The 14,046-nt window shown below is 44.4% G+C and overlaps 1 protein-coding gene across 1 annotated transcript in view; it reads left to right on the forward strand.

Annotated features, from left to right (window-relative positions):
* Positions 1–14,046, forward strand: part of GRIN3A (glutamate ionotropic receptor NMDA type subunit 3A) — a 278,357-nt gene that overhangs the window by 224,498 nt on the left and 39,813 nt on the right. Inside the window, exon 4 of the mRNA XM_075595296.1 lies at positions 3,532–3,677. Coding sequence (XP_075451411.1) covers positions 3,532–3,677 — 146 coding nt within the window. The remainder of the gene's footprint in view (positions 1–3,531; positions 3,678–14,046) is intronic.

Genomic DNA, 14,046 nt, shown 5'->3' on the forward strand with positions numbered 1-14,046 from the left:
GGTTGGGATTTACCATGGGGTTTTTTTGTATTGACAGATGAAGATGGAAGATAAAGAAGATCAAGAAATGGTGACAGATGAAGATACAAGAAGGTGATTAAAGAAAGAAAAAAGAAGATGTGGGTACCTGATCCGGATCTTCATGGCGGATGGCATCGGATGCTGTTGGAGGCCTTCAAGGTACGTGAGCTTCCTGTTACCCCGGGAGTCAGAGGGCCACCGCTTCTAATGGTAAGTAATATATTGAATGCTTGTAAATGTCTCTTTTTACAGGTTTCTTCATTGGATGTGTTTTTTGATTTTTTGGGGGAGGCACATTGACTGATAATATATTAATCTGTACCACTTTAGGGTACAGATTAATACATTATTATGACAATATTTGGGGGGCATGTGTGGCTTGATATTGCTGTTGGCTTTTTTAATTTCTATTTCTTATATGGATGTGATTATTTGTTTTTTTCCTGCTTAATGGTAATAAAATGTTTGCGATTGGTGTTCGTTTGTAGTTAATGTTGTATTATGTTAGCTAATGCGTTTTATGGTTATTTCAGATATTGTTTGAATTTATTTATTTGTCTTTTAATGTTTACATTCATTAATGTTGTAGTAATTCATTGGTTTGATTGGCTAGTGTTACTATTCATTTTGAGTTGGTTTAGGAATGAATTGGTTTCATTGGTTAATGGTTTAATTAATTAATTGTTGATGTTATTACTGCTTGTATTCATTGGATTATCTGGCTATTGTTTTTATTTACTTTATTTAGGTATGCTAATGCAGTGTTTAATAATGGGCAAATAATCTATTATCCATATCTGGATAATAGTTATTTTGCACATTATTGTATTGTATGTGTTAGGGGAGTGTATTTAGTTAGAAATAATGTTTAGTAATTTTGTAGGCACAACATTGGTAACGCAGGCCCGCGGGGACCCCGGCACTCCCGCGGGGACCCAGGGACGGCCGTGGGATCAGTCGGGGACACCTGCGCGACCCCCGGCCTACCTCGGGGACACCCGCGGGGTCAGCCAGGGACACCCGCCGGCCTGTTGTATGGGTGTTGCACACGCAAAAATGTAAACAAATACATTTTTCAAAGTCCAGCTTTTTTATCACCTGCCTTGAGCTGGCGATCTTTTTTGAACGCAACTTTCGCGTACGATAACTTTGCGTAGCTTAGTGAACCCTGGGGAAGGGCAGAATTGAACGCAAACAGGTTATCGTACGAGCAAAGTTGGACTTTGAAAAATTTCCAGGAAAAAGTCAGTTTACGAACGCAAAGTGCCTGTTTGCGTGGCTTAGTGAATCGTGTTAGACGGATCATCACGTTCTAAGAGCACTTTGCGCTCTTAAAACGACTTAACTGAGCTTAGTGCATAGCCCCCTGAGTCTTTAGCTTATTTTATTTATGTGAGTCATGTTTAATATATACAATAAAGATTTATTTTAAAATATATATGATTCTCTTGTGTGCAAAGTATAGGGTTCTTTCTTTTTGGTAGACTATACACTTTTTTGCACCCCTCCTTTGTTAATTATTGTAATTTGATATTGAACTGAGCAGGGCCTTTTGTTTGGTCTGTAAGTTACTTTTTTAGAGCTTCAAACCCGAATTGTTTTTTCTGTAATTCTTTATATATGCCATAGATAATAGTTGGATTCACTGTGAAAACATGTTTTTGTTTTCTACAAATATGTTAAAATTGTCAATTTATTTTGAGTTATTTTTCCCTGAAACAGCAGAGTATTCCCTCTTCAACAACTATGTTTACAACCTCTATTTCTTTCATGGTTCATTTGGATTAATTTACAAATATTCTAGAATGTAAATAAAGTGTGGTTCACAAACACATAGACAAACAATTTTGCATTAAATGATTAATTAAAAGTGTAATCCATCAGCAATTATTTCACTGAGAAAAACAACTGATGTCCAATCTCCCTGTATTCACCACTAGATGGTTTAGGTTTGTAAATATCTCTCTAGAAATTACTGTATAACTTATGTATAGTTCGTAGACATTAAAATTAATACTACACTGTAGCTATGCACATTTAACGCATCCCTGAATAACCAGCAATAACACCAGACTTCTGTACAGTGTAACAGCAAAACAAACATAAGCTTGTCAAAAAATGCAAGAACATCAAGGCACATGTTTTTAGAAACCGATCATCATAAACATTGTGTACCATATTTACTAAGCGGTGCTATGCCATAACACATCTTTCAATGCCAGAAAACAGCCTATTGCATAGTCTTTGAAGTGACTCAAGTGCCTTTCCAGGCTAAATGTGTCTTCCTGTCATTGTACCACTTAGTAAATATGAGCCTGAGTCTTAAAGGAGCAATCTAAGCATCATTGAAAAAGGGGGTTTCCAGAGCTAAACCCCATTCATTTCAGCTCCGGGGACCCCCTGCTTCCGGCTCTAAAGTTTAAAGCTCCTGTGTCACACCGGCCAATAGGAAGCCGGACATGATAATGTCACAGCTTTCTATTGGCCCGCAAGGCAAGAAAGCTTTAAGCTGCAGCTATTACGTGATCCCTGGTAGCCGAGCAGAGAGGCTTCCATCACCCCCTACGGAGGTAAGTATATCCAGAAGCAGGGTGTCCCTGGAGCTTAAATGAATGGGGTTCAGCTCCGGGGACCCCCTGTTTCAATCCTGGGTAAAAACAAAAGCCTGGATTGCCGCTTTAAAAAGTAATTGTATACCATAATTAGTTTAACCAATGCTTCCTTCCAAATCAAAATGCTAATTGTTAGGGATTATATGTGACAAATTACTAAAAATGTGACTATCTTAACTTGAAATACAGATGCAGCGGCTGTTATTCGAACATTTCACAGAGCCGTTTCCGTGTGCTCTGCTGTATTCCAGACAGCACTCACGCGGCCAATCACACCATGCACACGTGTTTATCGCGGGTGCTTTGTTTGAATTTCATGGATTCTGTTTCTTTGGGTGCAATTCTTTGCATATCCGTGGTAGAAATGAACGAATTGTAATGTGTACAGTACTGTGTTACTGTGCTACTGTGTCAATTGCAGGTGTTTAAAAACCAGAACACCAAAATGCCATTGTCTGCACTCGCATCTTAAGGTGGTACGGTTGGAAGAAATTACGTGCCATGACAGGGGTATTCCGAGGTATACAATGCGTGAAATGTTCGACTAATTGCCGCTGCATCTGTGCATAAAAGAATATTTGTTGCATAAAAGAATCAAATCTTAATACTCTGTGTCTAGGACAGATTTGAAAATGAGAGGTAACTGGTGAAACATTTTATAAATAAATAAATCATTAGAAAGTGGGGAAATATGGAAGCTTAAGTCCCACAAAGTATTTGCATTTTAATTGAATATGAACTTTAAGGCTCTGATATAAAAAAAAAAACCATACTAATATGCAAGCATTCCTTAGGTTCTATTAGTTGATCAATAATTACAATCTGTATAAAAATAATTACCATATGCCATATAACACTCTAGTACCATTGTACTAACAATTCAATCCGTGTTTTATAGCTGAATCATCCCTCCCAGGGATTTCGCTTTGGGACAGTTCGAGAGAGTAGCTCTGAAGACTATGTGAAGAAAAGCTTTCCTGAGATGCATGAGTATATGAGAAGATACAACGCACCCTCAACTTCTGAAGGAGTAGCATTCCTAAAGTAAGTTCACATTCCTGGCTCCTATCTGCTGTTTTGCACATTTCTTGTTAATATCTTAGTCTAGGTATAGTAATTTGTTTTCTCTATTCATATGTGTAAGCAGGAAACCGGAATGTCACTTTTGGGGCTTTGTTAGCAGGCAACATAAATTGGCATCTGGCCCTTTAAGAAATAAAATAAATCATAAAATAAAAACCCAGTACCTTCCTAGAGCACTAACTGAGTTCTGAGCCTAGAACTAACAAATTCCCCTGCCAGGCCCAGCTAAGACAGTTTGTGGATACCCCACAGTCTATTCCAGTTTAGACTTGCAAGTGTCTGCATAAAGGTTACTTCTCCAAGCACAGGGATTCTTTGAAACTGGGCATTAATCCTGACCCTGGGAGCTGCAGAGAAAAACCTCCCCCTACAGTACACCAGTCTCAGTGATGCATCTGTTTCTGAAATGTGCTTAATTGCATAATCTGTTTTGTATATTTGGACAGTATAAAAATATTGCCCAGAATCCCAAATCTTGGTCTGGGTTTCTTATTTTTAGCCCCAGATGGTATTCATCTTGTGCAAAAAAGTGGTTATTTGGCACTCGTATACAGAGTGTGAAATCAGTGATAAATAATATTAAATATATAATCACTAAAAGGTGAATACAGTGCACGAATATAACTTAAATAGTGGAAAATGTAGTGAAAGGGGTGAAAAAGTCACAGCTCAACCCTATGTAGAGAAGGTCCAATGTCTCTTCTAATCGGATTGTAGTTGTAGCTTTGGGGAGCGCAGGTTTCACCATATTAAAAACAAAGAAATAATACAATTGTGCAATAAGTACCAAAATGTTGTGACTTCTAGGTATCAGCCAAAAATGGGGACTCACACTTTCCAAGCAAATAGATAGCAGTTTCTACACTGTGTAGTCTTAGATGTCTTCAATCTCAGGTGAATAACAGGGGTCTTTGCATTATGTTCCTCAATAGAACAAAGATGACGATTTAGTGCAACATTGTTTGTTCAATAGGAATATGTATTAGAACAAATGGTATTACACTTACATTTGTATCATTAAGCATGGACACATCAAAATTAAACATGAGTAGCTTGCTTGGATCTTCCGTTCTTCACAGTCTGCACAATCTTCCTGGCTGCCGGTGTGCGTCGCTAACTTCCGGTAGAGGACCACGTCACTTTCGGGTACGATCGGTCCTGATTTTGGAGCAGCAAACTGGCAATAATAAATTTCAGGAATCCAAAGAGCTGGGACCATACAACAATATATATATGTATATATTCACTGTGAAACATGTTTTGTTTTCTACAAATATGTTAAAATTGTAAATTTATTTTGAGTTCTTTTTCCCTGAAACAGCAGAGTATTCCCTCTTCAACAGTTATGTTTACAACTTCTATTTCTTTCCTGGTCCATTTGCATTAATTTACAAATATTCTAGAATATTATGTCCTGATATGTAAAACCATGGAATTCAAAGAGGGTGTACTTTTTTTTCACATGACTGTATATATATACATGTAGAGGTATCAGTACCGTGTTAGCCGAGCTTCAATAATCAAAAAATAAATAGATGATACCGTTCTGTGGCTAACGAAATGCTTTTATTTGTGCGAGCTTTCGAGATACACTGATCTCTTCTTCCGGCGATGTTACAATGAATGAAGCAAGGATAACTTAAAAACAGTGTCTCTTGGAATGTTATCTGTGCTTGTCCTTCCCCTGGTGTGGATGTGTTTTATGGCTAGAGGTGTCAAAGGGTAACTGAAAGCAAGTGAAGAAAGAGTGTGTATGTGTATCAGTGTGAATAAAAATGAATGGAGAGCCCACAGTATAAACAGTGCTCTACACAAGGTGTGTGTGGAGTGAGAGGGATATAAATGGTGTGGGTGGGTGTGGAAATGTGAGAGTTTGTAGCACAACTAAAAGTGTGTGTGGATACTACTGTATGTGGTCCCTATTGGTGTATATGGATGGAAAAATAAGGAGTATTAGTATGTGTGAGAGACAGCTGTGTGTGCATACATATAGCACAATATGTACAGACATGGCCTTTAGCGCTCATGGGAAGAGAGTTCGCTAGTGTCAGTAATGACTCATAAAATTCCGATCTCTGTTTAGGCCACTGCTAAGTGTCCCGAACAGTTGCATAAATTTGTATTCATGCAACCGTCTCTCTTTCGGGGTTTTAAGATTACCTTTGAGTATGGCAACCCTCAGATCGTTCATCTTATGGCCAGAGTCAGAGAAATGTTCGCCAACAGGACTGTCTCTTGTTCCGCGTGTGATGCTGTGGCGATGCAGGTTAATTCTCTTGTTTAGCCCCTGTCCTGTCTCACCTATGTAGTAGCAGCCCCCTGGGCATTTCATGCACATGATGAGGTACACGACATTGCTGGAGGAAGAGGTGAACCCTCCTCTGATTTTGTATTCCCGATTCCTGTGTGGTATTTGTATTGTGTCCGCTGTGTAGAGCATTGCGCAGGTTTTGCATCTTGGGTCCTGGCATGGTTTTGTCCCGCATTCAGTTGTACTGCTGAATACTTTACTCCTCACCATAATATTCTTGAGATTATGGGGTTGTCTGTATGATAATAAGGGTGCTTCAGGGAAGACCTGTTGCAGTCTTGTATCTTCCTGGAGGATGGGTTGTAGTTTCCTGGCGATCTTGCGTAAGGCTCCTAGGTGTGGGTTATATGTGACCACCAAAGGAACCCTGTCGCTTGTCTCCTTCTGTTTGTATTCAAGGAGATCACTTCTTGGTATTCTGGTGGCTTTGTGAATTTGCTGGTCTACAATTCTGTGGTTATATCCACGGTTTATAAAGTCTGATCTCAAGGCTTTAATCCGCTGGTCTCTGTCTGCTGTGTCGGAGCATATCCGGTTGTATCGTATGGCTTGACTGTAGATGGTTGCATGTTTGGTGTGTGTCGGGTGGAAGCTGTTGTCCCTCAAATAGCTGGCTCTGTCTGTAGGTTTGACAGGACAGGGGCTAAACAAGAGAATGAACCTGCATCGCCACAGCATCACACGCGGAACAAGAGACAGTCCTGTTGGCGAACATTTCTCTGACTCTGGCCATAAGATGAACGATCTGAGGGTTGCCATACTCAAAGGTAATCTTAAAACCCCGAAAGAGAGACGGTTGCATGAATACAAATTTATGCAACTGTTCGGGACACTTAGCAGTGGCCTAAACAGAGATCGAAATTTTATGAGTCATTACTGACACTAGCGAACTCTCTTCCCATGAGCGCTAAAGGCCATGTCTGTACATACTGTGCTATATGTATGCACACACAGCTGTCTCTCACACATACTAATACTCCTTATTTTTCCATCCATATACACCAATAGGGACCACATAGTATCCACACACACTTTTAGTTGTGCTACAAACTCTCACATTTCCACACCCACCCACACCATTTATATCCCTCTCACTCCACACACACCTTGTGTAGAGCACTGTTTATACTGTGGGCTCTCCATTCATTTTTATTCACACTGATACACATACACACTTTTTCTTCACTTGCTTTCAGTTACCCTTTGACACCTCTAGCCATAAAACACATCCACACCAGGGGAAGGACAAGCACAGATAACATTCCAAGAGACACTGTTTTTAAGTTATCCTTGCTTCATTCCTTGTAACATCGCCGGAAGAAGAGATCAGTGTATCTCGAAAGCTCGCACAAATAAAAGCATTTCGTTAGCCACAGAACGGTATCATCTATTTATTTTTTGATTATATATATATATACAGTGCTTGACAAATTACCCAAAAATCTACTCGCCAAACCAAAAAATCTACTCGCCACCTAGCCCCACCCCCAGCCCCTCCCCTAGCTCCACCCCCAGCCCCTCCCCTAGCTCCGCCCCCAGCCCCACTTAAATTTTTTTAAAGTTAATTCCTGGTAAAACATTCTTTTTTGACATAAGTTTATTTATTGTATTACATTTATACTTTACTACAATTAGTCCTTGTTACGTGTGTTTGTGTGTGTGTGTGTGTGTATGTGTGTGACTATTTTCCTGCACCCATTAACCAGTGGCTAGACGCCCCCTCTTCACAATATCTAAAGCAGCAATCCCGCCTGGGATTTTACCTGATCCGCAGTCCCTCAATGTCCAGGTACCCTCATACCCGCAATGTTATATGTGACTGGGTGGAATTACTGACTGGGTGACTGGGTGACTGGGTGACTGGGTGGAATTACTGACTGGGTGACTGGGTGGAATTACTGACTGGGTGACTGGGTGGGGGTGGAATTACTGACTGGGTGATGGGGTGGGGGTGGAATTACTGACTGGGTGACGGGGTGGGGGTGGAATTACTGACTGGGTGACTGGGTGGGGGTGGAATTACTGACTGAGTGACTGGGTGGGGGTGGAATTACTGACTGGGTGAGATTACTGACTGGGTGACTGGGTGGGATTACTGACTGTGTGAGATTACTGACTGGGTGACTGGGTGGGATTACTGACTGGGTGAGATTACTGACTGGGTAACTGGGTGGGATTACTGACTGGGTGATATTACTGACTGGGTGACTGGGTGGGATTACTGACTGGGTGAGATTACTGACTGGGTGGGATTACTGACTGGGTGAGATTACTGACTGGGTGACTGGGTGGGATTACTGACTGGGTGTGATTACTGACTGGGTGAGATTACTGACTGGGTAACTGGGTGGGATTACTGACCGGGTGAGATTACTGACTGGGTGACTGGGTGGGATTACTGACTGGTGAGATTACTGACTGGGTGGGATTACTGACTGGGTGAGATTACTGACTGGGTGAGATTACTGACTGGGTGAGATTACTGACTGGGTGGGATTACTGACTGGGTGGGATTACTGACTGGGTGACTGGGTGGGATTACTGACTGGGTGGGATTACTGACTGGGTGACTGGGTGGGATTACTGACTGGGTGGGATTACTGACTGGGTGGGATTACTGACTGGGTGGGATTACTGACTGGGTGAGATTACTGACTGGGTGACTGGATGACTGGGTGGGGGGTGGGATGACTGACTTTGTGACTGGTGGGTGGTGGGATTACTGACTGTGTGACTGGTGGGATTACTGACTGGGTGACTGTGGGGCGGTGGGATTACTGACTGGGTGACTGTGTGGGGGTGGGATTACTGACTGGGTGACTGTGTGGGATTACTGACTGGGTGACTGGGTGGGATTACTGACTGGGTGACTGGGTGGGGTGACTGGGTGTGGGGTGACTGACTGGAGGGGTTACCTCTGGTGTCCTGCACACACGTTCTCTCTCCCCCATATACACACACACATATATACACACACACACACACACACACACACACACACACACACACACACACACACACACACACACACACACACACACACACACACACACACACACACACACACACACACACTCAGTCTCTTTCCCCCATACACATACACACACACTCTCTCTCTCAATCTCTCTCTCACATACACATACACACACTCTTTCTCAGTACCTCACAGTATCTCAGGAGCGCTGGAGGGGATAGAGGGAGGGGAGAAACACCCGGATACTATCTCCCGCCCCGCGCGGACAGCGGGAGAGCACCGGAGGGGGGGGCGGTATCTCCCGCCCCGCGCGGACAGCGGGAGAGCACCGGAGGGGGGGGCGGTATCTCCCGCCCCGCGCGGACAGCGGGAGAGCACCGGAGGGGGGGGCGGTATCTCCAGACCCGCGCGGACAGCGGGAGAGCACCGGAGGGGGGGCGGTATCTCCAGACCCGCGCGGACAGCGGGAGAGCACTGGAGGGGGGGCGGTATCTCCAGACCCGCGCGGACAGTGGGAGAGCATCGGAGGGGGGGGGTATCTCCCAACCCGCGCGCACAGCGGGAGAGCGCCGGAGGGGGGGGGGGGGGCGGTATCTCCAGACCCGCGCGCACAGCGGGAGAGCGCCAGGGGGGGGGTGTATCTCCAGACCCGCGCGCACAGCGGGAGAGCGCCAGGGGGGGGTGTATCTCCAGACCCGCGCGCACAGCGGGAGAGCGCCGGGGGGGGGGGGGCGGTATCTCCAGACCCGCGCGCACAGCGGGAGAGCGCCAGGGGGGGGGGGGGTGTATCTCCAGACCCGCGCGCACAGCGGGAGAGCGCCGGAGGGGGGGGGGGGTGTATCTCCAGACCCGCGCGCACAGTGGTAGAGTGCCAGAGGGGGAGAGTGCCAGAATGGGGGGAGAGTGCCAGAGGGGGGGGGTGTATCTCCAGACCCGCGCGCACAGCGGGAGAGCACCGGAGGGGGGGGGCGGTATCTCCCGACCCGCGCAGACAGCGGGAGAGTGCCGGAGGGGGGGGGGGGAGAGTGCCGGAGGGAGGGGGAGAGTGCCGGAGGGGGGGGGCGGTATCTCCCAACCCGCGCGCACAGCGGGAGAGCGCCGGAGGGGGGGGCGGTATCTACAGACCCGCGCGCACAGCGGGAGAGCGCCGGGGGGGGGGGCGGTATCTCCAGACCCGCGCGCACAGCGGGAGAGCGCCAGGGGGGGTGTGTATCTCCAGACCCGCACGCACAGCGGGAGAGCGCCGGAGGGGGGGGGGGGTGTATCTCCAGACCCGCGCGCACAGCGGGAGAGTGCCAGAGGGGGGAGAGTGCCAGAATGGGGGGAGAGTGCCAGAGGGGGGGGGGGGTGTATCTCCAGACCCGCGCGCACAGCGGGAGAGCACCGGAGGGGGGGGGGGCGGTATCTCCTGACCTGCGCAGACAGCGGGAGAGTGCCGGAGGGGGGGGGGGGTGGGAGAGTGCCGGAGGGGGGGGGGGCGGTATCTCCCGACCCGCGCAGACAGCGAGAGCACCAGGGACCGGGGGCAGGATGTATCAGTGTATATATAAATATTTTAAAGTGCATTAAATTCCCCCCACCTCAAGTACCTGTTCAAAATCCTCCATGACCGGATCAGTGCAGGTCTTGTAAATGACAGGAGCTGGCACAATTGTACAGAAGGATATATAGAGGAGGAGGAGCAGCAGCAGACACACGCGCACACCCCCTCCCCCCCATCATTACTTACCCGAGAAGGAAAGGTGGTTTGAAGTCCTGGCAACTCCATCCCGCTCACAGCCAATCAGCTATCAGCTAAAGGGATTTTTTTTTTTTTTTTGAGCAGGGGATTTTTTTTTTTTTTTCGAGCAGGGGATTTTATTTTGCAGAGTAGTGGAAAAGTTACTGGCCACGAGCCAATATCCGATCGCAGCTGGCGAGTTGGCGACCGGGTTTGTCGAGCACTGTATATATATATAAATATATATATGCAAATGTAAATACAACTATAAATACAACTGTATGCTCATCTGCATGTCTTAGGCAGGTCTGCAACCCCGCCTTTCACCATTATCACCCAGCACACAGCACTTCCACTGCAGCAAGGGATTCTGGGAAATGACATGCAAATGAGCAAACAGTGCCACTTTTTGCTTCAAAAACCATTTTTAACATGGTTCCCTATAGGCTTAAGCTTGCTGCATGGTCACAGCATGTATATATATATATATTGTGTTTAAAAGACAATCTTCTGGTGCTTTGCACCTTTCTGGACATTATCCTCTGTTCCTCTACCCGTAAGTGCAATTATTAAGTTTATTCTGTTTGCCTATCAAGGGAATAAATCTCAGTTTATTTTGCTCAACCTGTTCTGCTCAATCAGGATCCACGAAATATAAATGTGTTATTAAGTGCGTCTCCCGTCACAAGCATTTAAAACTGGTATATATATATACACACACACACACACACACACACACACACACACACACACACACACACACACACACACACACACACACACACACACACACACACACACACACACACACACACACACACATATATATATATATATATATATATATATATATATATTATATAGAATTCAGAATTCATCCGGCTGCTTCTGTCTTCTGTCACATCATCAATAAACACTAGTGACCCAGTGCCATTGTAAGCCATGCATGCCCATGCTATCATACTGCCTCCACCGTGTTTTACAGATTATGTGGTATGCTTCGGATCATGAGCCGTTCCAAGCCTTCTCCATACTCTTTTCTTCCCATCATTCTGGTACAGGCTGATCTTAGTTTCATCTGTTCAAAGAATGATGTTCCTGAACTGGGCTGGCTTTTTTAGATATTGTTTGGCAAAGTCTAATCTTGCCTTTCTATTCTTGAGGCTTATGAATGGTTTGCACCTTGTGGTGAACCCTCTATATTTGCTCTCGTGAAGTCTTCTCTTTATGGTAGACTTGGATAATGATATGCCTACCTCCTGGAGAGTGTTCTTCACTTGACTGGATGTTGTGAAGGGGCTTTTTCTTTACCATGGAAAAGATCCTATGATCATCCACCACTGCTGTCTTCCGTGGAATTCCAGGCCTTTTTGTGTTGCAGAGCTCACCAGTGCATTCTTTTTTTCTCAGAATGTATCAAAAACTGTTGATTTGGCCACTCCTAATGTTCATGCTATCTCTCTGATGGATTTTCTTTTTTTTTCCAGCCTAAGGATGCCCTGTTTCACTTGCATTGAGAGCTCCTTTGACCGCATGTTGTGGGTTCACAGCAACAGCTTCCAAATGCGAATGCCATACCTGGAATCAACTCCAGACCATTTAGCTGCTTAATTGATGATGAAATAACAAAGGAATAGCCCACACCTGTCCATGAAACAGCTTTTGAGTCAATAGTCCAATTACTTTTGGTCCCTTGAAAAAGAGGGGGCTACATATTAAAAGGATGTAATTCCTAAACTCTTCCTCCAATTTGAATGTGAATACCCTCAAATTAAAGCTGATAGACTGCACTTTAAGCCCATATTCATTATTTAACTGTAACTTTAATTTATTTTGGTACACGATCCATCCTCTGCTGTGAGGAGCAGGGGCAGAGGGCCCCGTGGCCGGACGGCGAGGTAAGGAGGGGCAGCGCCGAGAGCGGCGTGTACCCGGATTCCTTACATTTCTTGACATAACTGTATATCCCTTTCCCCTTAACTAAGGGAACTACGCGTTCTGTCTTTACCTGTGGCTCACAGAAGGCCTAAGCCTCCGCCGCTGGGAGCCTGCTAAAACCTTAAAAATTACCCCATATCTCTCCAGTATCCAAAACAGAAATTGACAATATATTTATGGCACTTAACATCTCCTCCATTGATGCAAATGCACATACATTTTTGACTCAGACTCCTCCTATTGGACATATTCTGTACATGCTTTCTAAGATAAATATATCCCTTCAGGGCCCTCCAGGTTGACCGATCATATTGGAGTTCATTATCCCAACCAATCTCGCAGTTTATCCATTTTCTTTATAAGTGCAACCCACATTGAAAAGAAGATTCAGAACTAACATGTATTCAACATTTCTCCAAAAATCAAACAAGCTGTAGACAAACTTTGGGGCATTTTTGCCATGGATGATTGTTTACAAACCAAAATAATAATAATAGTATGTTCTTGTATAGCGCTGCTACTTTTATGTAGTGCTTTACAGAGACATTTTGCAGGCACAGTCCCTGCCCTGTAGAGCTTACAATCTATGTTTTTGGTGCCTGAGGCACAGTGACTTGCCCAAGGTCAAAACGAGCTGACACCGGAATTGAACCAGGTTTGCTGGACTTCAAATTCAGTGCCAGTCTGTGTCTTTACTCACTGAGCCGCTCCTCCTCCCTCATACAAATTCAGCATAAACCCATGTTTGGCTACAAGAGAGGGATAAACCTAAAGGACATGCTTATTCCTACTGATCCTGTCGACAAATGCACCAATCAACAAATAAATGTTTGCTTCTTAAACCTATTGTAGAAATATTGTAAATGCTTTGGCTGTGTTACTGGCATGAGCATTAAAGTCAGACATACATTCACCCATCTGAACAGTGGTATGTTTTTCTGTAGTTAATCTTAACTCGCTTTTACCTATACTTACCAATTATTTACAAGTTCTCTAGTTGTGTCCTCTAGCCGTGAGTGGATAGATTTTTTTTTTTTTAACATACTCTAAAAGTTTAACTCTCTCAAGAGCAGTCATCTTATCCACCTTTTGGTACATTGTATATTTATTTATTATGGACTAATAGAAATGTAGCACATGATTAAATCAGAGGCAGTTCCATAAATTAAGTAATACACATTGTGGCACCAGTAACTCAATATTGTGTGATAATGGGTACAATACCATCTGCAACAAAAAAAAAGAGAAAAGAAACTGAAAATACCAGATCCTACTCTTCATTCAGTATAATGGCATGTAGGGGCTCTGATCCTATGCCACCCTAACTGGGCATATAGTTATGAAACAATTAAAAAAATGGGATCAGCACTCCAAACATGCATACACA

The sequence above is a fragment of the Ascaphus truei genome, chromosome 1 (assembly GCF_040206685.1).
Source record: "Ascaphus truei isolate aAscTru1 chromosome 1, aAscTru1.hap1, whole genome shotgun sequence".
NCBI classification, from domain to species: domain Eukaryota; kingdom Metazoa; phylum Chordata; class Amphibia; order Anura; family Ascaphidae; genus Ascaphus; species Ascaphus truei.